At 39.4% G+C, this 27316-nt stretch overlaps 1 protein-coding gene across 2 annotated transcripts in view; it reads left to right on the top strand.

Annotated features, from left to right (window-relative positions):
* SLC41A3 (solute carrier family 41 member 3) overlaps positions 1-23794 on the top strand; it is a 36087-nt gene extending 12293 nt beyond the window's left edge. For both annotated transcript variants that reach the window (XM_081935305.1, XM_081935304.1), the window contains exons 3-11: positions 3936-4043; positions 5721-5792; positions 7239-7383; positions 10019-10165; positions 15545-15689; positions 16931-17010; positions 19751-19885; positions 21228-21376; positions 22289-23794. In XM_081935305.1, coding sequence (XP_081791431.1) covers positions 3936-4043; positions 5721-5792; positions 7239-7383; positions 10019-10165; positions 15545-15689; positions 16931-17010; positions 19751-19885; positions 21228-21376; positions 22289-22474 — 1167 coding nt within the window. In that variant the 3' untranslated portion in view covers positions 22475-23794. The remainder of the gene's footprint in view (positions 1-3935; positions 4044-5720; positions 5793-7238; positions 7384-10018; positions 10166-15544; positions 15690-16930; positions 17011-19750; positions 19886-21227; positions 21377-22288) is intronic.
* Positions 23795-27316: the final 3522 nt, after the last annotated feature.

Below are 27316 nucleotides of genomic sequence, written 5' to 3'. Positions count from 1 at the left end.
AAGAGAATTGATCAAAGCAGGAAAATCCCAAATATAAATGTTTACATAACAGTAAATTACAAGTTTTGTGAAGAGACAAAGCTGAAAGAGTTGCACTAGGTTTTTTTTTTAATGCTTGTGTGCTGAATGATTAGTATTAATCTGTCGTGGATTGTACTGTTTTCTCTTTTTAAAAAAAAATAAAGTTCTGAATAGCCCATGGCAGATTTTCAGGACAGGAAATAAAATGCAACAGGAAAAGACTGGAAGAGAATCGAATGACCTTAAATAAGTTCTGCAGAGACTGTTATCAGGGCTTTTGTATCTGAATTTGAAGTGATGACAGCAGATAAGGGCGCTGGCTTTTGAACCTCATTGGTGTTCATTCAGGAGTTCTGAAAGTCAGTCATTGAGAGAGACAGACTACCTATTTTCTAAACTTGTGTACCCAAAGCAAAGCTAGGAAATCAGAAGAAAATAAAGGAGGAAAGTGCCTTTTAGCTAGTACAGCCTCATAGATTTTCTCCCTTACTTTTCCCTCTGAGCTCTTCTGTAATCTCTGCATTTGTAGTTAGGATTAAGCTCCTGTTCCTAATGACCTTTCTTCACCTTGAGGAAGCCAAAAAAGGAAAAAGTAAACTGAAGTAAACTTTCTCCTTTGCCTTAGAACAGTGAGAAAGATTCAGCGTCACGCAGGGTGAGCTTGATGGCGCTGTGACTATTTCAGCCATGCAAGCTTATCTTTTCAATTACTGTCTTTGTAAGTGGAGGAGAAAGGACATAAGTGACTGAAGTATTTTAAGCAATTCCAGCACAACCTACCCCTGTTTATGCTGGTAACTCTTCGGTGTCCCAGCTTCAGCCAGTCTTTCTGGTTTTCAGCCAGGTCGTGATAGCTGGAAACTGACTCAAAGCATATTGAAAACCGAGCTCAGCTAATCTGAATGCATTTTGGAAGCTAACCTTGTTCTGCTGCGGAAGAAGGAAAGGACACCAGATTTCAAAACACGTGATGGGGCAACTGTGATCGAAAGGTGCCTTGGAACTCTGACTGGAGATTGAAGACTACTCCAATTTCTGGATTTCCTTTTGTCCTCTGCTTCTTTAGCATGGCTTAATGGCATTCAGTAATGGTGGTCACTGAGCTGAAATTGGAGCTGTGCTTCCGGGGGAAGAAACTCAGAGGTTTTACCTGTAGGTTTTTCAGATCACCCAGTGGATTCCTTCCAGAAACAGGCTTCTCCATTGCATCACAGATCATCGGGCCATATATACTGGCAGGTTTAGGCCTGGTACTTGCTGGTTTGGTGATGGATATTCTTCAAGTATGTATGTTCTTTCAACTTCCTTGGTAATGAGGGGTAGGCTGACTGTGAGCATCTATTTTTAACATGGCTAAGTGAGAGCTAAGTGCAGTATTTGTTCTACCTGCGGGGGTGGGTGGGTGGGGGGGATGTCTTTTGTGAGAATGTCAGAGCTCTTCAAAGAGTCTCATGGACAGATGAGTTGGATGAAAGGCTCTTATTCACGGCCCACCTGTTGTTCTTTCTAAAGTGTCCTGGAGAAGATATACAAGGAATGAACTGATCCAAGAATGTTCTCATCAGCCACAAGCCAGAATATGTTATTTTTGTGACAAGGAAACTGCTCATGTTGCCTACAATATAGGTGGGAATTCCCGGCAGAGATTATTGTGGAACACCTGGGTTACTGCAACTCCTGGTCTTCATTAAATGTTTTCTTGTAGGGTAGTCTAAGCTCTTAGGCTGATTCTATCTACTCTTTTCCTTTACATTTTTGTTTTGTTTTGTTTCCTTTTCAACTGACATCCTGGAAACTAGAGCGTTCTATCATTCCTAAGAATATATATTTTTTGTCCTTCTGGGGTCATTTGAAAGGTGTGTGTTTGTGGTGTGTGTGTGTGTGAGAGAGAGAGAGAGAGAGTATTATCAGCCTGAATCAGTCAGTTGCAGGTTGAAAGCCTCCTCGCTGAAGTTTATGGAGCGTAATCTACCTCAGGTACCCTCATCTTACAACCACAATTGAGTTTAACATTTATGTTGCTAAGCGAGACATTTGCTAAGTGAGCTTTGCCCCATTTTTCAGCCTTTCTTGCCACAGTTGTTAAGTGATTCAGTACACTCGTTAAGTTAGTAACACAGTTGTTAAGTGAATCTTGCTTCTCCGTTGACATTGCTTGTTAGAAGCTCACAAAAGGTGATCAAATGACCCTGGGACACTACAACCGTCATAAATACTGTATGCACCAGTTGCCAAGCATCCAAATATTTCACCATGTAACCATGGGGATGCTACAATGGCTGCAAGTGGGAACAATGGCCCTAATTCACTTTTTTTCAGTGCCATTGTAACTTTGAATGGTCACAAATTCACAAATGGCTGTAAGTCAAGAACTACCTGTATGCTAGTGCGGTGAGTTAGTGGAACTATACTTTTGAACTCCTAGCCTAGAGCTGAATGGCTGTCACTGGCCCAAATTATTTGGGTCCTCTAAATAAATAAAATTCTTGTTTATGATTGCTTTGTTTCATTGGGCCTTTGAGTCTTATAGCAATCCTCCAGGTATGCATGTACTCATATAAAGAGTGCAGGATTTGTGTGCAAAACATTAGACTCCGTTAAGTCACAATTGGATAGTTTCTGTCTGTTGTGTGAATCAAGTCAACATGTTAAAGCATAATATGATTTATTTGTCCAGATATAAGGCTCTTGTGTTTTGCTAAGCTATACTATGTTTTGTTAAACTATTTCGTGTTTCCCCGAAAATAAGACAGGGTCTTATTTTCTTTTGACCACTGAAATAAGCGCTTGGCCTTATTTTCGGGGAGGTCTTATTATTTTTGAGATGCAGGAGGAGGCGAGCGTGGTCACCTCATGGCTGCTGCTTGTTGCAATATTTTCGGGGAGGGCTTATTTTAGCGCATGCGCTCAAAAGCCCAATTGGCCATATTATCCAGGGAGGTCTTAGTTTCAGGGAAACAGGGTAGTATGCTGTGTGAAGTCAGCCAATGAATGATTACGCAGTCACAGAATACTCTATGCCTAAATATGTAGTTAGGGAGAAACCTCACTGATATCAGTGGATTGGACTGCGCCCTTTATATTATTATTAGAAACATTTATTTCCCTGCTTCATTATTAATAAGCAAAACAGGTTGAAAAGTGAAGTGGCAGCCCTGTAATTTCAGGTTTATTTGTAATTTAAAATACATAGGCAACGTAGTCAATAATATGTTTATTGTGTTCGTTTTTTGAAATACTGTAATAATTGTAATCCTGTAGAAATTCTCTGTCGCTTGAAGGGTGTCTCTGGTTTAGAGGCATAAACCAGAAAAGGAAACAGACCATTAATGCATTACATATAAGGAATGGAAAAAGACTTACACAAATCTCTTATCACCACAAACTGCACTTTCTAATATGTTTTTCTCTTCACTTTCAAGTCATTTATAATTGTAAGCAACACACTCTTGAACTTTGTGTTCTACAATCTAAAATAACTTTGTTGTGCAGGATTGGCCACCAAGTAGATCATAAAATTAAAGAGCTGGCTTATTATTTTCATGATTTTGAAATGGTTTCAAATAATTTGTGAGTGCAAAGAAAGGTTGAATCAGATAATTGGAACTATCTAAAAACTTTCCATGATGTATTTTTAGTCCAACAAAAAATAGTTTGCCTTTAGTTTTGTGATATATTTTTATAGGACTTTGACAAGAATGCTGATTTATTTCAATGTTCTTTAATAATTGTTGCTTGGGTATTTAGCTGCCAGTTTCAAAGTTATATTGATGGGGGGACCTATCCACACTGAAAAACCACATACAATTCAAAGCTCCTGGGAAATCTGTGTAGTACAGTAGTTCAAAGCTTGTATGAATGTGATGTTACAACTAATATCACAATGGATTAATGTTTTCTCCTCTCCCTTTCAGCACTGGAAAGTATTCATTAAAATCAGAGAAATGTTTATTCTGATTCCAGCCCTGATTGGTTTGAAAGGCAACCTTGAAATGACCTTGGCATCTAGACTTTCTACAGCTGTAAGTAACCTCTGTATGTTGTCTTTTAATATACAGAGAAGGATTTAGAGTTCTTGTTTGGCAAGAAAAGTATTGACATGTGATCACCTATCCAGTAGTGGAAAATGCATAGACGGCTCAGCAGTTCTTATCGTACCTATATAGGTTGGACCTGTATGTTTTATTTTCCATGGTGGTCATGAGCAACATTTCTGTTACAGTTGTGTTTCTGATTTCCCCACTGTACCACATATTTGGAAAGAATTGTATTTTAGGTATCCATTAATATATTTAAGCAAAGGTTGGAAGGAGCCATTTTAGATATGAAACCACAAGCCCTCCACCCTAGATCTACAGAAAGACAAGAGTGAAGTTCCTCACTATTATTAATGAGATCTTGGCAATAAAGTTTTTATCTGCCCTGTGTAATATAACAACATGTGAGATTTACTATTTGCCATCCCTGATTATGAAAAGAGAGGGGCTTCTTTGTTTGTTTGTTTAATTAATTTATATGCCACCTATCTCACTATCCACTACCCTCGCTCGAGATGGTTTACAGTACAGTAAAATCATAATGATATGGACATTAAAATTAGCTTGAATCAGGTTAAAAGCTACCAACCAAAAGGACAATATCACAAGATAACCTATCCCGAGATAACCTGTACTGTGTTGGCTTAGGACAGCTGAGCTAGTATTGCATGTGCATGCCTCTGAATTAAGCCTGGCATCCTGAATTAATGATGCGCTTATTAACCAATCATTTAGGTTGACCCGAAGAGTTAAAAATATTCCTCTTGCTAGTAGATAATTCACTAGAAGCACTTTGGAGGCTTGCATATTGTCTGACTATAATTTCCTTATTTATTTATGTATTTATTTATTCATTCATTCATTCATTCATTCATTCAATTTACATAGTTGCCCCATCTCATATTCTTGAGTCCGGGTGGTTTACAATTAAAACATAAACAGTACAAACAAACAAACAAACAAATAAATAAATAAATAAATAATACATACAATTAAACTATTAAAGACATAGAGTACATTCCCTGAGCGAACACAGCAATTCAAGGACAGTCCAGCCATTTTAAGGTCTCCATACTTCTCTCTGATCCTTAGGCCAAATGTCAAAGCGAGATATTTGAGCCCTTCTGGGAGGCCAGCAAGATTGGGACTAACCTACTGTGCTATCATCCTGGCTTATTCACCTAAACAAATGGCTTTATTATGGTCAGAATTCCCAAACCTTGCAAATGTGTCTGCCCCCCCCCCCCCGAGATTTGAAAATTTTTTAGATTTGGGTAAACTGTTGTTATAGCTTAGTATGAGCCTGAAGTTACTCTGCCTATGAGCTGGTACAATAAAATCCAAAAATGCAGACCTTGGAGATGAGTATGAAGTTCAGACTTTTTCAGTTGTGCCTCCTGATTTTATGCATCCAAATGTACCCCAAACTGGGCTACAACCCTTGTAAAACTATTTTTGAACTGGTCACATTGCCAGTTGGAAGGAAAAAGAAATCCATTTCCTGCAGGGATATCTCTAGTGGTCTTTCATAAAGATGAAAAAATGAATGAGATTGATAGTTGTGCCCTGGCATAATCCTGCCAAAGCATAGGGACAATCTTATGGCAGCAGATGGTCCCCTTCCCTGCATAAGAAATGAATTTTGTCTCCTGTGCATTCCAGGCTAATACTGGCCGGATGGATAATACACAGGAAAAATGGAAAATGGCTATTTGCAATATGGCCTTGATTCAGGTAAGCAAGTCTACATTTTTTACGGAGATCTTTGGATAATACTAGTCAATTAGAACCCTTGGATAGTAGAGCTGATACTCACTTATTACAGCTGATTATTAATTGTGTCACTTCAAAAATGGAAGTCCTCTTGTTTTTTCTTGTACAAAGCTTTGATGTTTGTTTGTTATTCTAATGAGGTGATTATTCATTCATGTGTTTGGGGGGAAAGTCCAGGCATTTTATAACATTTCTGTTTCCAACTACTATTTTTCAACTTTTTTGGTACAGAAATTAGGATGAAAGTCAGAGAAGCTACATATTACTTTTTGATTTGTGGCAGTAGGAGCTGTCAGTCTAGATTACAGGCCTGTCAAACTGGTGGCCCATGGGCTGGATGCGTCATGTGCAGGCCACGCCCTCCTCAAAGGCAAAAAATGTCACGATATGTCATGATACGTCATGTGATGCGATCGAGTTTGACACTTGTGGTCTAGAAGTAACCAATTCCTACAACCACAAGTTTGTTAGGTACTGTAAGAAAATGGAAAGACCTACACAGAAGGTTCCCTATACTCGTCAAGACAATGATCATTCCTATCACTTTTCAACTTACTTCCTGTCACTCAGAACTACAGTTAAGTTTAATAGTTTAAACTTAAATTCATCTAGCAATTCAGTAACATTTTAATTACCCAGAGTTAGATTTTCAAGTTTCATTTCTCCCAAATCAGTGCCCATTTACTCATACACAAAGTGTCATGAAGTATAAAATACTGACAGTGGCTAAAAATGTTTATTGATTTATGACTGTGAGTATCTGATTACCTTGTTAAATATAGGATTTAATTGATTAGATGATGGAAAGGGAAATATGTGCTCTCCCGCCAAGTATTGTGGAAGTACAGCTCTCAGCATCCCAAGAGTGAATTGTTACAATTTACAATTCAGAATCCCCTGAATTATCATAAGTTAAGAGTTTAAAGTTACAATCAAATTATTCACAAATACTCCTTACTGCATTCCAGACATTTAGTTCCACACCACCTTCTTGGATGAAGTTGCAATCTTTTTGTTGCTTAAGAAAACATTTGTCAGCTGACTAAAAATAATTGCCTAAGGTATCTTGTTCAAGAGAAGCCTGTGAAGGGTGAAATTCATTTCATGTGTTACCGATTGGCTATTTCACACATGAACTTATTTTCATAAGTCTGCCTGAAAAGTAGCTTTGTACTATGAAACGAGTAACTGGCAAAGATAAAGTGAAGGACAAAAACACATACTGCTTTTATCTGCTTGAAAAGCTTAATCATCCTTGGATGATGCTATTGGGGAGACTCAACACATTAAGAAGTCAACTGCCCTTCATGCCACCATCTAGAAAACAGACCTGCAGAAATGCTTCTGGACTGATCTCACACTACAGGCTCTTGACATGTTCTGTTCTTCATTGTTTCTGCTTGACAGGTACAGGCCACTGTGATAGGCCTTCTGGCAGCTGTAGCAGCAATCCTTCTAGGCGCACTCTCTAATGGGTATTTGGAGCTGAACCATGCCGTTGTGTTGTGTGCCAGCAGCCTGACAACAGCATTTGTAGCTGCCTTTTTTCTTGGTGAGTTGTTTTTTTTTAACTCTGCTGATTCCTGGAATGCCAGTTGGCCCTGGCTTTGAAATTTTAATTCTGTTCCTCATACAAATAGTTTGCACTTGGTTCCTGGTCAGTATTTCATACCTATTTGTAGACAGCGTGTATCCTTTCCTTGGGAAATCACATAAATTATATCAGTAATAAATAGGAATATGAAAATACATTACCGTATACATTAAACAGTAACCTGTTCCAGGCATCTGTCCTTCTAATGGGCCAGACCAGACCAATACTCCATCTGGCTTACTTGCAAGTATATTGCTTGATATGCAACCTCCTCAAAGCCATGGGTGCAATTTCAGAAGACTTCAGTTACAAGATTCCGTGGACCAGCAGGGCAATTAAATAGTTTAATGAAGAATAACTCTATTAATGCTACTGAATTTAAATAGTTGAATGAAGAATGACTGTATCAGTCTTCCAATATTTGAGGGGCTGTCACCGAGTGGAGGAGGGTCAACCTGTTTTCCAAAGCACCTGAAGGCCATACAAAGAATAATGAATGGAAACTGACCAAGGAGAGATTCAACCTGGAAATAAGGAGAAATTTTCTGACAGTGAGAGCAATCAATCAACGGAACAGCTTGCCTTCAGAAGTTGTGGGAGCTTCATCAGTGGAAGCTTTCAAGAAGAGACTGGACTGTCTTCTGTCAGAAATGACATAGGGTCTCCTGCTTGGGTGGGGGTGTTGGACTAGATGACCTACAAGGTCCCTTCCAACTCTGTTAATCTGTTAATTTAATTAAGTGTAAATAAATGTTAGTTTTGTCTCTACCTTATTAAGCAGTGTGGATTCAAAAGCCAAGTGTCATCTGTGGCTCAGAAAATCTGCACACACCTGGTCTGCTTTCTCAGGCTATATTTCTTCAGGGTTTCAGAGAATAGTCTTTTCACGCTCAATTGCCGATGACTGAATCTGGAGTCCCGTGTACAAAGCATGAGCTGCAGCCCATCCTGTTTGTATGAGTTAATTTTCAACCTACCTTACATGACTCAGAAATACAGTTAAGCAGTGTTAATCAGGAGAGCTTGCTTAATCACAGGGCCCCATAAATACCCCATAAATAATCTGGGGTAACATCTAGGTCTAAATGTCTTATAAAAGATTAAGAGGGTTAAAGCTATCTTCCTCCCTAGCAGGATGTTGTTCCATAGGAAAGTATTGCCACAGAGAAGGGACAACTCCATATTTTTTTACAATGACATTGTTTAGGTAAAGTAACTTTCAACTGAAAAGAAACTCACTTTTGAGATACTGTTTTGTTTCTGCAGAAGTGGTAGCAACACCATTTATAACAGGTATAAATTCTGAATCAGTTCCATAGAGGTAGGAGTTACTATTTTCCATTCTTCTATATTTCTTAAAAATACTGGTATCATAGAAAACTAATCATTTTCTCATATTATCCCTTGCAAGCATCCCTTGGGCACTTGCAAGAAACTGGTAAGAACCTTCAGCTAAATGGCTTTATGCAGGGAGTTTTAGGAAAACAGTCTCACTTATGGTTTATTTACTCTTTACATAAATCTTACTTACCACCTTGTGTTCTTTCTCCTGAGATTTCTTCTGCTTACACAAAACTCTGCCCTCATCTTAGGCAATTCTTGTCAAAGTTTTTTTTCTTCATCATTAAGGCTTTTTTCCTATCCTGTCAGGAATATGAGGCCTGATTCCTGAAAAATGGCTTAATAATAAAAGTGTTTTGCTCCAAGAATTGTGCAAGTCTTCCACAAGAGAGCAGCATATAACTTTTTAAGAAGAGGAAGAAACGAGTGGCTATGTTTCAGATGACATATGCTGGTCTATAAATGCAAAATATGAATGGAACAGCAGTGTTTTAAGATGACGCCCCATTTCTTTCTGTGATATCTAGACAAAGAGGTGACAGAGAACAAATTTTGGAGAGTGCAGTACAGTTTCATGCCAGATGGGACATGTGCAGATAAGATTGTTGCTCTTTAGGAGGTCATTAGAAATTTTGAATGAAATAAAGTTTATTGTTGATTTAGAGAACACTTGTGATAGGGCGAGTAGGCTTCAATTATGGAATTTTTGAGAAAGCATGAAGTTGAAAGATAGTTGTTGAATGCAGTAAGAGCACCAATAACGAAATTAAAGCGTGAAGAAGATTAAACTGAATAATTCATCAAGGGATCTTCCTTTCTTGACATAGCTATGCAGTTGTACAGACTCTCTTCTCTGCACCCCAACTCCATAGTTAATATACTCATTTTGCTTGACTTTTAAGCCTTACAATGTGAAAAATTGAAGTGAATATTTTAAAAAATGATACAGAATTATTTGTAGTCACTAATGATACTTTGAAATTGTAATAATGGTATTTTGGTGCTGTATTTGGTCTGCTTTTTTCCAGTACCTTTTGATTCTCTTTACTGCATCCCAGATGCTAACAAATCTGATATTATACTCTCATCTCTCCATTTTAGTCACACTTATAAGACCCTGGCAAATCAACCTACTGCTTCTAGTTCTGTGGGCTCTGGGAGAGAAAAAGTCCCAAGGATGTTCTGAACTTTTGATATTCTGCAGATTTATTGGAAACTTTCTAAATCTGTGGTCTCTCTCTCTCTTTCCTAGGATTGTTGATGATTGGTGTGATCATTGGAGCAAGAAAGATTGGGATAAATCCAGATAATGTTGCTACTCCTATAGCTGCAAGCCTTGGAGATTTGATTACCCTTAGTCTGCTGGCTGGAATTAGCAGTATTCTCTTCAGATATATAGGTACGTTAATGAAAAAATCTTAGGAACTCAGCAGCAAGTTCAAAACATTACAAAAAAAGTTATTTTGGAATAGTTTTCTGTATCGGTGGGAGATGACTTGGAAGGCTGTAATGGACAAACGGAATGCAGTAATGGACAAACTTCTGAATATGGAAACCTTACCTTAGTGAGTTTTAATGACCTTTGTTCATTAATTAATAGGAATTAAAAGGCAAATTACCAATGCAGAAAAATTAAGGTTCTTTGACTGGTAGAAGTAACAAATAACAAGCATCAACATTCTTGGATGCCGACTATCCTGGAAATTACCTAACCCTAATCCCAACCCTTAGTAATAATGGGTTTCTGGGCCAATATAAGCTGTATAAAAATAATATTTTGGCAGATTTAAACTGGCAGAGAAAAAAACTTAAAGCATCTCCAAATTCCATCATCCCTTCAGTCTTTGTGGCAGGACACTTTATATATAACTAGCCGATAACCCGGCCATTGCCCTGTTATTTATTTATAGGGGGAAAATGTCTGGACCAAACGTAATTTCTAATGTTGGATTTTCCCCCTTACCAGAGAGGGGCCCCTTGTGGAGTACTGTGAAGCTGTTACCATGGCAACTCCACTGCCCTGTACACTAGAAACCAGTACGGCAATATGGCACAATAGGCTGTATCTTAACAGAACACACACCCCGAGGGGTTACCCCCACAGTATTTTTCTCCAGAGGGTAAGTCATCTATGTACCAAGTTTGATTGAAATTGCTTGAGGCGTTCCAGAGTTCACACACACACACACACACCACACACACACACACACACCATTCTTTCTTTATATGAAGCATGAATGTTTCATATTATGAAGCAGTATAGGCACAGGTAGATATTTTTGAATGATATAGAAAATATTTTGAAGGCTGGCTGAATTGTAGGCTTTGTACTTTATTTTCAATCTTTTTTTTCCTTTTGGAAGAGTATAACAATAGGAGAAATTATAATTTTAAAAATGAGAGCAGGTCACATGGCTACTTATGGATACTCTGGATGGATCCTGTTCTTTCTTTCAAAGGCAGCAAACATGCCATGCATTGTATTGTATGTCTAGTGCCACAGTCATGCACTTTAGAACTCAGCTGATGTGTAATGAGATGTGACCCCCCAAAAACCACATCCATAAAACTCACTGGGCAGGCCTATCTCATCAGTTGTTTTAAAAATTAATTTTGGAAACAATCTTGTTCACTACTTCAAGCAATTCCTGGAATACCTATTCTGCAAAATATTTAAATGCTGAAAGGTACAAAGAGCTATGGTGTTCTGTATCTAATTATAGAAGAGAGATTTGAAAAAATATGTAAATAATCTTGCTACCAAAACCAGAGTATTTAGGTTTCTCAAGTATTCCGCCACTCCACCTTCCCCTCATAAACCAGGTAGAGATATAGCACTTTCACCTGTTTCCTAAGCAGCAAGCTTCTGTCACCTTATATTGTATTTTGTAGAATTATACCTTGCTTTCCACCCCAGAGGAAGCTGAATTTTTTTTCTTTGAAATTGCTTGCTTTGCAATTAATGCAGTTTTGTGATTTCAGGCTTTAGGCTTTCACAATATCTTTTGCAGGAAAATGAAAAGCACATTTCAAGAATTCTTCTACCACATTGGCTGGAGATTGGGTTGCTACTAGCCCAGCTTTGGGCCAATTACAAAGAGCAGATGGAGAATCTTATAAGAAAGATAATTAGGGTATCAAAAGATTGGCACTCCTCTGTTTGTTTCAAGGTGTTACTGAAGCTTCCTTCTTTCTGCTTCTGACTCTTGCTTGTTTTCTGCTGGCCCAGCATTCTTCTCTGTCTCCTTTAGAAAAGGTCTTTTTAAAGGTCATTGCGATGCTATATTATTTGATCATTTGAAAATGATCAGAGGGATACTAAGTGATAAATTAATTTATTGCAGGACATTTATGGGAAAGCAGGTTAAGATAGTAATAATTATTCTATTTATAGCTCAGATTCACTAGAGATAGGAGAAGGCAGACTAGGGCAGTTTAAGCAGTGAAAGAAAATTGGGGGGGAGGTAGTTTCTTGCCAATGAGGACTATTCAACTATGGAATGTCCCATTGCAAAGGATGGGGGAATTCTTGGCTCAAAAGAATTTAGGGCAGTCCTTGTGTGAGAATAGAAGTTGAAATACATTTCATTCTAGCAGAATACTACTATGGGATTTTTTATAGGGGAAAGAATGAAGTTGGGTCAGATGGAATGAACTCACTTCAAAGAAAAAAAGGGACATGGTCAACTTAAATCTCAACTGATACAATTCAGTCTGTCACCAGAAAAAAAACCCTAAAAGAAATGGATTTCAGCTGCAATAATGATGTTTCACATGAACTTTCTTCCCCCAAAGCTCTTGTACTTAAGCTCTCATAATCCTTATGGCAGTTGAAATCCAAAACAGCTGAAGGCACCGTGATATGAAGGTCTAATTCCATGACAGTATCTATAAATCCGTAATGAGATTTTATTAAAATAGAAGTTGACTTCTCTGGCTTCTCTTACCATTTGAGTGAGATAACCTACCATGTTTACTCAAAAATAAGACAGTGTCTTATTTTCTTTTGACACACACCCCCCCCCAAAAATAAGCACTTGGCCTTATTTTGGGGGAGGTCTTATTATTTTTGATGTGAAGGGGGCGGCGAGCATGGTCACCTCATGGCTGCTGCTGTGTTGCAATATTTTGGGGGAGGGCTTATTTTCGGGGAAGGGCTTATTTTAGCACATGCACTCAAAAGTTCAATTAGGCTTATTATCCGGGGAAGTCTTATTTTCAGGGAAACAGGGTACTAAGAAAAAAATCTTAAGATTTTTTTTACAATTTCCCCTTCTTCTGATAATTATCTCAATATTATACTGGTGTAAACTTTCATGGTGAGCATCAATCAAGCCATGATGAACTTGAGATGTTGAGTAGTTGTGTTCTAATGTTCTAACATTTCACTGGCAGTGAAGTTTGGTTAGACAAGGAACCACTCAGGTACTTGGACTCTTGTGACATGAACTAATCAGACTTTGTCAGTCATGAATACAAAAGCCCAGACAATTTTTTTTTGGGGGGGGGGGGGGGCTGGGGTATGGTTGTCTGAAAGTTGCTGAGAAGTCTGCCTTTGAAGGGCAGCTGCCAACAAAACGTTAGCATAAAACTAGTAATATTACTTCAGTAAAACTGGTTTTGTTTAAAAGTTGTACATATACATTTGTAAAAGTTGTACATTTTTTGTTAAAAAAAGCATATATATATATTAAATATATTTTTAATGGTTGGCTGATTTTCAGACCTTCTCTTTGGACTTGCCCCATTTTTTGACTCCAGTTCAAATAGTATGATGAATTAATCCATGGCTTAGTTAATTAATCTATGGCATAATTAACTGAGACATAGCAAATAGGAATAGCACCATCTTTGATTTGCAAACAAGTATCTGCTGTCTTTCAGGCTTTCTGAATTTTTATGTATCTTTCTCATTGAGTGTTGTTAGAACTTGATGTAATTCTATTAACATGTATGTCTAAGTGAATAAATAACACCAATGTTTGATGCATGTTTTACTTGTTTGATAAGCAAAATCTTTCAACATGTAATTTGTCTGTGTGGAAAAAAATGCTCCTCTAGTACAGTCAATTCAGTTAAAGTGTAACTGGCAAGATCAGTTTTATGAATACTTAATTAAAGAATCATGGGTGATTTTAACAGTGATGTTCTCAGCAGGACATAATTTTCAGCTGAATAGAAACATTCAAAGATCTATGTTACAAAAAATCAATCTCCATCCTCATTGGAAAAGATTAAAAAGCTCTGGAGTCCCACATTTCAACAGTGATATACGTATATGCTTGAAATAGGGGATAAAATTTACTTTTCAAGAGTGGCCATCCTGTCACAATAGTTCTCAAGAGCAGAGCATAATATTGTCTTGGGAGTATATATATAAGCTTCTCTGGTTTTACCTAAAATCAGTGTCCATGAACCCACCATCAGAAAAGCATTGGCTAAAAAATGAGAATCCCAGAGAAGTAGCAATGTGTAAGCCATTGGTCTCTAAGGAGTCCCAGGTTTGCTCAAAAGCAAAGAGAGTCATAGCTATGGATAGATGGATCGCTAGTGGAACTTTTCAGGCCCTGAGGATATTGTGTGTGGCAGAAACTTATGTTTACAATAAGAGCCTCAGACCAGGTAACATGGGTTGAGCTTTCTGCTTCAATTTGTCATTGAAGATAACCTGAATTCTGCTTTGTAACAGGGAATTCTACAAGAGTCTGACTCCATTTGTTCATCTAATTCACAAAATAAGTTGTTGGGGTAATAGGACAGTTATCCCAAAACCAGGTCTATGAAAGAATGAAGAACAAACTCAATGTTTTGAAAGATTAAGGTTGAAGTCCAAATCTAAGTTCCATAGAATATTGTGGCAGTATCTGTTTGTTGTCAATATTTTGATCTCTATGTCTCTACTTCAATTTTATGAGGTTTATGTGGAGCAGTAATTATATTTTTTCTTTACAAAGTAAAGACAAAATGTCACATAATTAAGAGTCGTAAGAGGCTAGGTCCTTTATCATGACATATTTTCTGCATAGATACAATAAAGAGCTTGTTAAATTATCCTACAAAAACATATTTTATTAGGAATTTCTAATTTCCCACATTTAGGTAATTAAATTCCCTGTTTACAAACTCAATTTTCCCCACTGCAACAGAAAGATGAATGACATCTTAATATATATTTAGGAGTTAATATACTTTAGGATGACATTTCCATAAACACATAGCGCCTTTACCTTAATCCAATAAAGATATTCATGCTAAACTCTCAGTAAAATAGACCTGAAGAACTATTTGATTTTGAATTAGTATTGATGCATTGCCATAATGATCTTGCTGGATGTAATTGTTTATTAAGCTGGTGCTACAAAGCACAGTTACAGTATATCTATGGTATATTTTATATTACTGAACTGTAGTCCACCTTGCAGATTCTCTGGATGAAAAATTAAAACATAAATATTTGAATTATTATATTTTTCAGGCACTTCTTTCCTGGTAGATGGGCATTCTTATTACTGATGTTTAACATTTTTCCTTCTTAGGTCCAATGTATTTTCTAGTTCTCTCTCATATTAGCTAGTTCTGTTGCTTTATTATATCAGGTGATTGAAAAAGGATACTCATCAAATACAGTTCTGAAGGCAACAGGACTTGGGTGTCTATCGCTGCAACTCTGTTTTTAGTTGAAAACCATGGAATTGCTTTACCAAAATGAAGATGTGATTTAATCTCTCAGAACTGAAAATTCAGGTGTAAAACTGGGATCTTCTTTTTCCCCCGGCAGATGTAACATACCTGTCCCCTATGGTCTGTACTATTTTCATTGTTTTGATTCCTTTGTGGATTGCTATTGCACGGCAGAGTCCTCCCATTGCCGAAGTCTTGAAGACTGGATGGCAGCCAATTATAATTGCAATGATCATCAGCAGGTAATTATCAGTGGACGTAGAGCTTTGCTCCATTGCTATGTGCTTACTGTGGAAAAAACAATATAATAATATAATCATCATCATCAGTTTTCTTAAATTCTGGATTTTTGTTGGGGATTGTCTCTTTCTGCATATCTAGAATATGTTAGTGAAATCTTTATTAATAAGCATCTGGATTTGAATCTTTAAGAAGCCAAAAATAGGTGGGGTTTTTTACGGTATTCGAAATAAATAAAAGGAGAATCACTGAGAATGATTCTTTCAGGAGTTCTTTCTAGCTTGAAATCGGTGAGGTAAAAATATTCAAGCTTTTAATTTTCCTCCGTTTGTCTAATTGTGTAATGTATTATTTAAAAACATCAACTTCATAACATGGGTTTAGCTTCTAGAAAATAATGCTGAAGCTTTGAGTGGCGATGTTCCCCCCCCCCCCCCCAATAAGTAAAACATGAATAGTCAGCTGGGTAACTTTGGGCTGGTCATTCACTCTTAACCCAAGACTGAAAAATAAAATAAAAATAAAATATAAAATAAAATAAAAACCTGTCTATTGATCCATATTGGGCCAACGTGGTAAATTATAATCCATCATCTCAGTGATGTGTTTCAATTTATTTTAATACCGGTTCGCTTGTGCGCTCTCGCGACACTTCTGTGCATGCACAGAAGCGTCCGGGTGGGTGGGCGAAACCTCCTGCCGCCACCACTACCGGTTCACCCGATCTAGAGCGAACTGGCGGAAACCCACCTCTTCATCATCTTTAATAAAGATGTTTTCATCCTGCAATGTTTTCATTTGGGCTTATAATAATAAATAATAATAATTAGAGGGATAGCATTTTCCACTGACAATTGTTGAGAAACCTGAGACTGGGAGATGGTCCTGTGGTCATGTCCTAACTGCCTTTCCACTGGCCTGTGACTGACTGCTCCTGTTGGTTGAAACAGATAGAATTTAGATCTCATCAAACAGATATACTGACATCAAATTCTTTTCATATGGGGATCCTTTTTCTTTTAGCGCTCTCTTTCCTGAAGGCAAGATTAAAATTCTTTAAATTCTATTATTAAAAACTTCTTAACTTCCTGACTTCAATAAGGCTTGAATTCTTATTTGAGAATATGTTGCTAGCTTATGCTAATGATATATAATTGCATAAATGCCTAAATAAACGATAGTAGTTTGCATTTAGCCTACTGGAAAATTAGACTAATGAATAGATGTGTATGTTTTGAAACAGCTTAGGTGGAGTAATTTTGGACAAAACTGTAGCAAAACCAAACTTCGAAGGCATTGCTGTTTTCGTTCCAGTGATCAATGGTAAGATGATTTTTTTTTTAAAAAAAAGGAATTGCAAATGAAATGTAATTAAATACAATTTCTGCTTTATTGTTTTAAGCGTGGAGTTCCAAGGTTTGATAGGAAAGATAAACTCTGATTCTCTCACCTTATATTATTTAACATTTTTCACTCTGGGGATGTATTAGGGCAATCAGTAATTAAAATTCTTCTCAGTTGAATAATTTAATGTATCTGCTTAAAAGGTGAGGGTTGTAATTCTGCAGCAGAACATCTCCACTTTATTCAAATCATTCTAAATTCAAAACTCAGATGATAAAATATTACGGGGCAGGAGAATTGCATCGCTCTAAAACCATGCATGCTGGCTGGGGAATTCTAGGAGTGGATATCCGCGCATCTTAGTCCTGCCAATATGAGGCTCTATAAACAGGCCACTGGCCTATGCCGCAAATACATTGATTTTTACTGGAATAATAAATCCAATAAAATGCTATGTATATTCATAACACTTATGTAGGGGTCCAGGAAATCAACTTATTCACATAATGGGGCATGGAGTTTGTAAAGAATAAGTTGGCCCACATTTCATGCTGAGATTTAGATGCCAGTTTAAACTGCTTTGCAACCACCAAAATTGTTTTAACAATTTGAAGAAAAGAAAAGAATGAAACAAGGAGCTTGATCAGTTTAAACTCACAGCAGGATTTGTGTCAAGAAAGCTCCACCAATACACAGTGGATATTGCACAACCATTTTGAGTCGTAAAAATGAACGGGAGAGCCCACATGTATAAATGTAAGATTCCATGGCATCAATTGAAAGAAGGATGTGACTTTTCCAATTTGCCAACCTGAATTGCTTTGGAAATACAGTAACAGATTTGCCTTCTAAATTTGCTTGACATGGGTGCAGTCCATTTTCTCAGGGCCATTCTCAGAGGAACAAAATGACTAGGGTGTCCTAAGTTTATTTTTTGAAGTGGATTAAAAATGCAAAAGCCTTTTGGCTGTGTTCATTTCTGAGAAATGGAATGAAAAGCAGGTGTTGGAGCTGCAGCAAACAGGCTGTGCCAGATATGTCTACAGGAGAGGACTACGAATGCCAGAGTTATATGACAGCTCCTCACATCACCATGGGAAGGAAACCCTGGGGTCCTCTAAAATGCTGAGGATCATGCTGAGGAGGGGAGGGACTTCCTGGAGTAAATCATGTTGTGAATAGTGCTTTTTTGTGTCACCGTTCCAGTAACTCCTCATTGCAATTCAGAACTCCAAGGCAAAGTCCATCAGAGTAAGATTTTATTAGAGAAGTCATATTGGCACATCTGGGGAAAACCTGAATCTGAAACCCTTCGCTTTTCCCGACCCACATTAAAACTCACACCCTGTCCTGTTCAGTGACATTCACATCACATGGCCCAATCAATCCCCTTTCTCAGCTGCCGCCAAACTTCGTTCACTCCCGTCCAGGTGCCAGCAGCCCGACCTTGATCTCATGTGGAAGATTGTTATTATGATTTATTCCCTTCCTATTCTCCTGCTCCCACTGTGGTATCCCTGTAAAGTCTGACCAAAGATGGATCCAGGGCTGACATTGCGTTTGAATTATAATTTTGGATTGGATCTGTTATATAGAGTATACATAGTGTGGGGAGAAAGGAGATATGAAGCCTGCTCTACAAGCTGAGAAAAAAATGGAGAAAAGCCGTTTCTTCTGTCTCTGCATAAGGGAGTGAAACATGGACAGATAATAGGTATATTAGTTCACACAAGAATTAGTTCTTCTTCTTGAAAACTTGTCACAAGCTTAATTGCTGCAGAATGCTGATGTAAAAATATTAGCACTGGGCCAGTATTTGCTTCAACGTTTAAGTGTTTGTGACGGCCAGAAGTTAATGACTCTGAAGGAAGGAAGAGCAGAATTCTATATGGAATTTGGGCTGAGGTTTCTCTCTGGGAAAAAATGAAAAGTAGAGAACAGACCCCCAGTGTCAGTATTTTGAGTGGTACAGATCTCAAGCTTACCTCACCTACATTTGTCGACAGAAAGTTTAAAAAAAAGTGGCATCTCCTCCATAAATTCCTTACAAAGTTGTTTTAATCTCTTGGAAAGAAGCAGGAGTTACCCTGTGGTAAGATGAGAGGCCAATAAATTTGATAATAAATGCACATTTTAAAAAGCCCAGCCCATTTCTAAAGGGGGGGGGGACATATGTACGTGTGTGTGTGTACTCATCATAAAATCAATCATCGAAAAGGACAATATAAACAGTATGATGGTATTTAAATGGTTTCACTAGGAGCTTCCTTCCAGAACAGGAATGAGTAAACTGAGTGGCCTCAGAGTTATTTCTACCTTTAGTTACAAAATGTTAGTTACCAGCAGTAGCTCCATTTCTTGCCATAGTGTGGTAGGAATGCCCCCTCCCCCCCCCAAAAAAAAAATACAGTGTAAGCTTCTAAAACAAGAACAGCTCATGAATCCTGCAAAAATCCAAGGTGGAGAAAAAAAAGAAAATTGTATTTCTTCAATTGGTAATTTTATTGATAATTCTATCTGTCAGATTTATATCCTCAGCAAATCTCCACAAGGCCAGTTCTGGGCTACAAAATGTTAATTGTGGGCTATAAAGATCCAAATGTTGCCTTCCCTTGTAGTAGAACGTCCCTCATGACTTGTACCCATGTTTCCATGGCTTTGGGCAAGGCTTTTGGGTTTCTCTTACAGAGGGTTAACATTTGTGTTCTGTCCTCTGCAGGTGTTGGTGGCAATTTGGTGGCTATCCAGGCCAGTCGCATCTCCACGTTTCTCCATTTCTGGAGCATGCCTGGAGTCCTGCCACAGAAAATGAGGCAGCATTGGCCTAATCCCTGCACCACCTTCTTCGCTTCAGGTAGGAGGTCATTGGCCCCTTGCTATTTGCATAGCTGGGTTCTAGAATTATCCTAGTACTTTACTGGGAGTGATACAGAAAACTACTCTTGTTTCCCACAGTCAGAAGTCAATGAGAAAGGTTGCTCTCCATATACGTAAGCCACAATGAATTGCTTTGCCTATGTTCCTGTGACTTGCATAATCTTCTATGCTATTCTCAAGATCATAGTTGTCCCAAAGGTGCTTTTTCCAAAAGGCAACTGGACTTTCTTGGGTTTTTTTCTCTAAAAACATTTTGTTTCTCAAGTCAAGAAGCTTCTTCACTTTTAATTGATTGATGGGGAATTCCCACCATTCATTAGAAGTGAAGAAGTTTCTTGGATGAGAAGTGAAACATTTTCAAAGAAAAAAAATTAGGAAATCCGGCTGCCTTTTGAAAAAGCACCTTTGGGGCATCTTTCATAATCGTTTCATTGGGATGCCAATTTAGATCTATTGGCTGTGGAGAAGACTCACTTCAGTTTGAGAAACACATGTTTCCAAACCAACCCAATACAATTCAATCCAGTTCTCACCTGTATCACTACTCTTACCATTGGAATGGAATTTCCAGATTGACTTCCACACAACATTGTTTAGATGAGGAATAAGGACAGCAGTAAAGGCAGTGGAAAAGTGACAATGAGAGATCTATATGATAATGTTTAATATGTTGCCAGTTAGGGCAAATATTATTTGGAAGAAAACTTAATTATCTCTTTGAATAGTGCTACAATCCTAGTCAGATTTAAGGGGCTTTGAAATGTATAAACTCTAGCTGTCATTTCTAGATTATTATGAAATGGTCACTTGCTAAATAAGCTGTGGCATCTAAAAGATACTTTATCAAATTTAAATTTTGCAGTAATCTTCACTTGGACCTCAATAGGGTTTGCCTTGTAGTGCTGCAATCAAAAAATGTACATAAGAATGTGTGTATGGATATGTTTCTATCCATGCTTAGCTTGTCAATCAGAAAGGTCGGCGCTTTGATTCCCTAGTGCCGCGTAATGGAGTGAGCTCCCATTACTTGTCCCAGCTTCTGCCAACCTAGCAGTTCGAAAGCATGTAAAAATGCAAGTAGAAAAATAGGGACCACCTTTGGTGGGAAGGTAACAGTGTTCCATGCACCTTCAGCATTTAATCATGCCATCCACATAACCACGGAGATGTCTTTGGACAGCACTGGCTCTTTGGCTTTGAAATGGCGATGAGCACTGCCCCCTAGAGTGTGGAATGACTAGCACAAAAAGAACTCAGCTCTTTTTTGTGATCATGTGTGATGGTGTGATCATAATTACAATCTTTATTCTTTTCTGCAGGTATCAATTCTAAATCAGCTCGAGTCCTCATCTTGCTAGTGATCCCAGGACACCTGGTGTTCCTCTATGCTATACATTTCTTTGAGGGGGGCCACACAGCCATCACTTTCACTTTTGTGGCATTTTATCTGATAGCTGCTCTTCTGCAGGTAACCAGAAACTGACCTTTAGATTTTGGGAGCCTTACCAGACAAATTAGACAGAAAACATAACCAGATAAGCTATTTCTGCTTTGCCGTAAAGCTACATTAACATGAGTTTGCAAGCCTAAAGAAGAATTCTCCTATTTCTTTTAGAGACCAAGAAATTAGGGAGTGTCCCTTGTGAGGCTTTTGCATCCACTGTCCAGCTGCAGACTATGCTATATTTTACCTGACCATTCCCTAAGCAGCATCTCTTTGCCCTGTTTCCCAACAGCTTTCCACATACTATTATAGCAGAACCTTTCCGGGTTGGCAGATCAGCCGGGTGGGGGAGCCATAGTATTGTGCGAGTTGCGGGCAAGCACATGCACACGCAGCTCCATTAGTGTGATAAGTAGGCATGCACACTCACCTGTCACCTCCGCAGCCTGGTTCTGAATGGCTTAAGGCCCCATCACGGGCCATCGCCTGGGGGACCCCAGCATTACTATATCCCAACTGACCAAATGACATAGATACATACTTTATTCCTCGTAAATGGGGGAAAGGAATGAGAAGGAGGAGATTTTGTCTCAGCTGTGGAATGTATGCACTTACATCAGAGGTGGGTTTTCCCGGTTCGGCCGAACCAGTAGTGGTGGCGGCGGGAGGCTCTCCCACCTGCCCAGATGTTTCTGTGCATGCACACAAGCATTACACGCACATGCGCAAGTGTACGTGAGCACGAGCAAAACAGTAGTAAACCAGTTAGGAACCCACTACTGACTTGCAGCTTTCCTAGCTGATGGAATAGATGGCAGTTTTACGATATCATGACACATTGCATGCTAGTGACTGCTGCACTTGTTTTGTTTGGGGAGAGGGGGCGGTATAAAAGGCTAAATAAAAGTAAAAGTAAAGTAAAGTTTCTCATTGCAGGTGGGGATTCTGCTCTACATGGCTGACATCATTGTGCGACTGATGTGGAGAAAGGGTCTTGATCCTGACAATTATTCCATCCCCTACCTTACTGCCCTGGGAGATCTCCTGGGCACTGGCTTCCTGGCGGTTTGCTTCTACTTGCTTTGGTTGCTCAGTGGGTTGGAGCCAAAACTAGGGAACTAAAGTTGTTTCAACCGTAGTGTCAACCCACCTGCAAATCTCTCATAATCTTCAACAACAGGGTAATGAAAAGAGGGCATCCGGGTTCCTAAACTGGAATAGGTTGCCTGTCTCTCCTCCCTTTGGCTCTCAATACTGCATAGCTGAAAGTTGAAAAGAGCTACAAATGACGTAGCGTAATCATGTATCCACAGCTTTTGAAGTGTCAGCAAGGAAAGGATTGTGAAGCACTCTGATCAGTTTTTCAACCAGTCAAGGAATCTTGCCACAGTGGCTTGGTTTGAACAGTCTATTGATGCTACCAGAAAGCTAACCCCTGTTCTCAGTGGGGTTGAGCTTGTATCCTTGATGAGACCCCCACATTGTCTCCATCACCTTTCAACAAAGGCATTTTGTTTTCTGACTGCTATGTGTTCCCAACAAAGAAAAAGAGAAAATTATGTCCAGGACTGTTTTCACTGAATCCCTAAATATATATATAAAAGAGAAACAAAGCATTATGGTACAATAGATCAAAATCTGCTTCATGGCACCTCATGCATTATGACAACCTGCTCAGCGAAAATTACTTTGCATTAATTTTTTTTTAGTGTGTCCACTAATATTCAACTTGGGGAATGAGAGATGTGTCTCTGTGTATATGTGTGTGTAATTTCTTACACTTAGACAGGGATACATAATTTTTTGGGGGGGGGGGGGTGTCGACCTAAATATTGAAACTTCAAGACTTGATTGTATATAGGAATGAAAATTTAAAAAATGTGTTTTAGGCAGAAAATTTTTAGAAGAAAGCAACAGTCAGTGATGGGAGGGCAATCAGCATCTGATCTTTCCTATCTCACTATGCTACTTTCCTGGCCAAAGATTCTTGCTGACTAGTGCAGGGAAATCTGAAAATAAGAACCAGCTTAAGTCTAAAAGCCAAATTCTGAAGCCTTCCCTAGAGGTAGCCAAAGGAGGAAGTTTGGTGAATAAAGTTTGGTGTCTGTAATAGCTTCGTGCTGGGAAGAACGGGCTTTCATGAATTCTGGGTCAGGGACAAAACCTTTTTGTGACCTTAGTTCTTCCAAAGACGGAAATAAACTCATTTATTTCTGGCCCAGAGAGCAGTGTCAGCTGAGTTTTTACTCAAAGGAATTTTTACAATAGAAAAATGAGGGTTGAATTTCCCTATGCCTCCAGCACAAGTGCCAGGCTTAATCAAATTTCCATCTTTTTTTCCCACTCTTCTTTTTTGTTTTGTTTTACATGTTCAAGTCAGATTATTGTTTTTATGGGGTCACAGAAATGTACACATGCAAAATAAAATATAAATAAGAGTTAGTACTTGGATGGCTTCCTTATGTGGCCCAGGGCTAGTTATTAAGCTAATAATTTCTAAGATCCAGCAGGTAAAATGTGGGATAATGTATCAGCTTTATGAATTGTAAGAATTATAAGAATCAGTCTGGTGTAGAAAATTGCATTGAACACAGCTGAGAGAGCGATTCCTTTTTTAAAGAAAGGCATACATCCTCGAGGAACTCAGGATAACATCCATGCTATTCCTGCCTCCCACCTTTGCCACAACTACCCTGAGAAATAGATTGTGTGGGGGGAGTCCCAGAGTCACATAGCTGTCTTTTATGTCTGAGGAAAACCTGAACCTCAGCCTGCCTACAACAAGAAAACATACAAGGGGAACTCTAAAATATATATTGGAAAGCCTCACAAATGCTTCCTTATTTTATGATTCTAATGGCTCTCTCCAAAACATGAGATTCCTTCAATTTGCCGTCACTAACTAAAACATTTCTAAAATAGTTATTAAAGTATCTGAATAGAGGCTCAGTGGCTTAATGACACTGGAGAAGGTCTGTACTCCCTGCAGTTTGAGCCCTAGCATCATGTGACAGAGTGAGCTTCCATCATTTGCCTCAGCTTCTGCCAACCTAGCTGTTGGAAAGCATGTTACATGTGAGTAGATAAATAGGTACCCATTCAGTGAGAAAAATAACCATTTGTGCAGTAGAATGAATCCAGCTGGTGCCAGACCTTCCCCAATGTGACGCCTGAGCGTGAGGTGGCTTTGGTGGAGAGAGAAGTCCCAGAGGTTGATGCCGAATTCTATTGAACCTTTCTGAATGTAGAGCTAGCTGCCCCCCCTCCCACTGTTCCCTCTAAGGTGCGCGGCTGCGCGGCCCCGCACGTGGCAAGAAAACACCGCACAGCAGTTTCCAACTGCCGCACAGTGATTTCTACTGTCACAGGCGCCGGAGGTCCTTTGCAGACGGCTAGAACTGGCCACCCGCAAAGGACCTCCCCGGACTTGTTTTGATGAGCGGGGGGGGCGACTGAGTTCAGCAAAGCAAGCTCGGGGAGGTCCTTTGTTGGCGGCCAATCCTAGCTGCTTGCGCCCGGCGCTGCGGCTAAAGTAAACCCCCAAAGCCCCTGCCGCTACCGGAATATCTGCTGCCGCCTCCTCCTCTAACAGCACCACCACATTTGCTGCCCGATGCTGCGGCCGAGGTGAAAGCCGCCAAAGCTCCCGCCAGCGCCCCCGCCCGTGGCAGCGGCGCCTCCCCCTCCGTTCAGAGCACCTGAGCTGGGCCCCGCGTTACCCCTGCCCCCTCCTCCTCTGCTGTGCTTTTGAGGAGCCATGAGGCCGCGGGAGCCAGTAGGAAGGCGGCGGAGGGGGGTGGGAGCAGTGGGGAAAAGGCCTCATGGCTTCTCAAAAGCACGGCGGAGAAGGAGAAGGCAGCAGGGGTAACGCGGTGCCCAGCTCAGGTACTCCGAGTGGAGGGGGGACGCGCCGCCGCCGCTGCCACGGGTGGGGGGCGCCAGTGGGAGTTTGCCGGCTTCACCTCAGCCGCAGCGCCGGGCAGCAAATGTGGTGGTGCTGTTGGAGGAGGCGGAGGAGGAGGCAGCTGTTATTCTGGTGGCGGCAGGGGCTCGTCGGCATCTTCAGCAGCAGCCCTGCCCCCTGTGAAAAAAACCAAAGATGGAGCAGATCCACGCAGATGACGTCGCCGCAACATGACTGGAGATGGAATTCTGGGAGTTGAAGTCCACAAGTCTTCAAGCTGTCAGGTTTGAAGATCAGTGTGTTTGTTTTTTTCTAAAAGGTTAGTGGTGCCAGGATCTTGCAACTTGACAGCTTTAAGACTTGCATGCTTCAATGCCAGAGTTCCTGAGCCAACATGACTGGAGGAGGAATTCTGGGAGTTGAAGTCCACAAGGCTTCAAGCTGTCAGGTTTGAAGACCCCTTGGGGTTTTTTTCCCTAAAGGGTTAGGGATGCAAGGATCTTGTAACTTGACAGCTTTAAGACTTGCGTGCTTCAAATGCCAGAGTTTCTGACCCAACATTTTGGTTGCTAAGCAGGAGCGTTGTTAAGTGATACTATATAACACTTTTAATTAAGCGGGTACCTTGAAGAAACATAACTTTGAGTTTCAAATAATACTGATTTCGTTGTTGTCTTAGGTGACACCTGTGAAAAAAATTCAGGTGCTGCTCAGGCATGAAAATGTGCTGCTCAAACACTATACTTTTCTGCTCACACTGAAAAAAAATTAGAGGGAACATTGCCCCCCACTCCAATCCAGTGCACTCGGAACGGAAAGGATTAGCACCGTTTGGCAGCCAAAGAACTACTGTGTACTCGCACTGTAGCTAATGTAACATCACCATAAATAACTAATAGGATCTGAATGAATATACTTTATGAAGAGGGGAAATGGAATGGTCAAACAATCTGTAAATTATTATATTCCAAATGTACATTGATTTCATTTTTGTTTGAGTAACATCATTTCTCTTCCCAAACAAACCTGGTTGTTGTAGTCTGAACCAAGATGTGGCCTTATAAGCTCTCTGTAAAATCAAAAAAAGAAAGCGCCAGAAAATAGGGAATATATTTAAAATAGGGCTATAGCTGTAGGAGGAGAACACAGGAGCAGCAAACCAATAGAAAGACATCTAACGTGCACTGCTCATACTTGAGAGCTTTTCCTACCTGAGGCTTTGAGACAATAGTTCCCAGAATCCTGAACCATGCACACATAGACCTTGATGGCACTTGGTTTTGAATTTATTGCGGCAGATGGGGGAAAAGAAACCTACAAAACTCCAGAATCCTTAATTGAGACATCATTTGTGTCTACCATAATTTCTTTTATGAACATTTAATTAAACTTCTCCAAGTCACCTCCATAACAAAATATAAGGATGGATGGATGGATGAAACCCAAATAACATGGAATATACGTACATACTGTATATACATATATTGCGAGGTGGGAGTGAGGGAGATGATGGGAAAATGGGAGATAGGTGGACGGGGAAAAGTCTGCCTGTTTTTTTTATTGTAAAACCAGAATGATTTGACTACAGTTTGCATTTAACTATAAAGGTAAATAAGCTGCAACTGCTATGGTCCACCCAGAAGATCACAGCTACAACTTATGTGATCTAGTTGCTTTGCAATTGTAGAGAGGTGCTTTCCTAACTCAAAGAATGCAATTTGGCAATGTCCAAAGAATCATTGTGTTTCTAGATAATAGACATTCCTATTTCCTTCACAGTGACTATTATTGCAGGGGGCAAAGTAGCCACTCAATGGTGCCCAACACATTTGTTCATCACTGTCATTCAAGGTTATTTATTCTACTTGGATTTTAAGTGAACATTAAAATGAATGCTACCTTTTTAAAGTGCTGATTTTTGCTACTACTTTTAAAGGTAGGTGTTTATTATAAGGATTTATACACTGCTCACTCCTTTCTTGAATCCAAACTCTTCACCTTTTCAGTGAAAAGTGGTGTAAATAATTAGTTGGAGCATGTTTTTTTCCACAAAAATTAGT

Source organism: Natrix helvetica (assembly GCF_964273705.1).
Source record: "Natrix helvetica genome assembly, chromosome: 1".
Lineage (NCBI taxonomy): Eukaryota > Metazoa > Chordata > Lepidosauria > Squamata > Natricidae > Natrix > Natrix helvetica.
The sequence above is the reverse complement of the archived record's forward strand: the minus strand, read 5'-3'. Positions and strand labels throughout refer to the sequence as shown.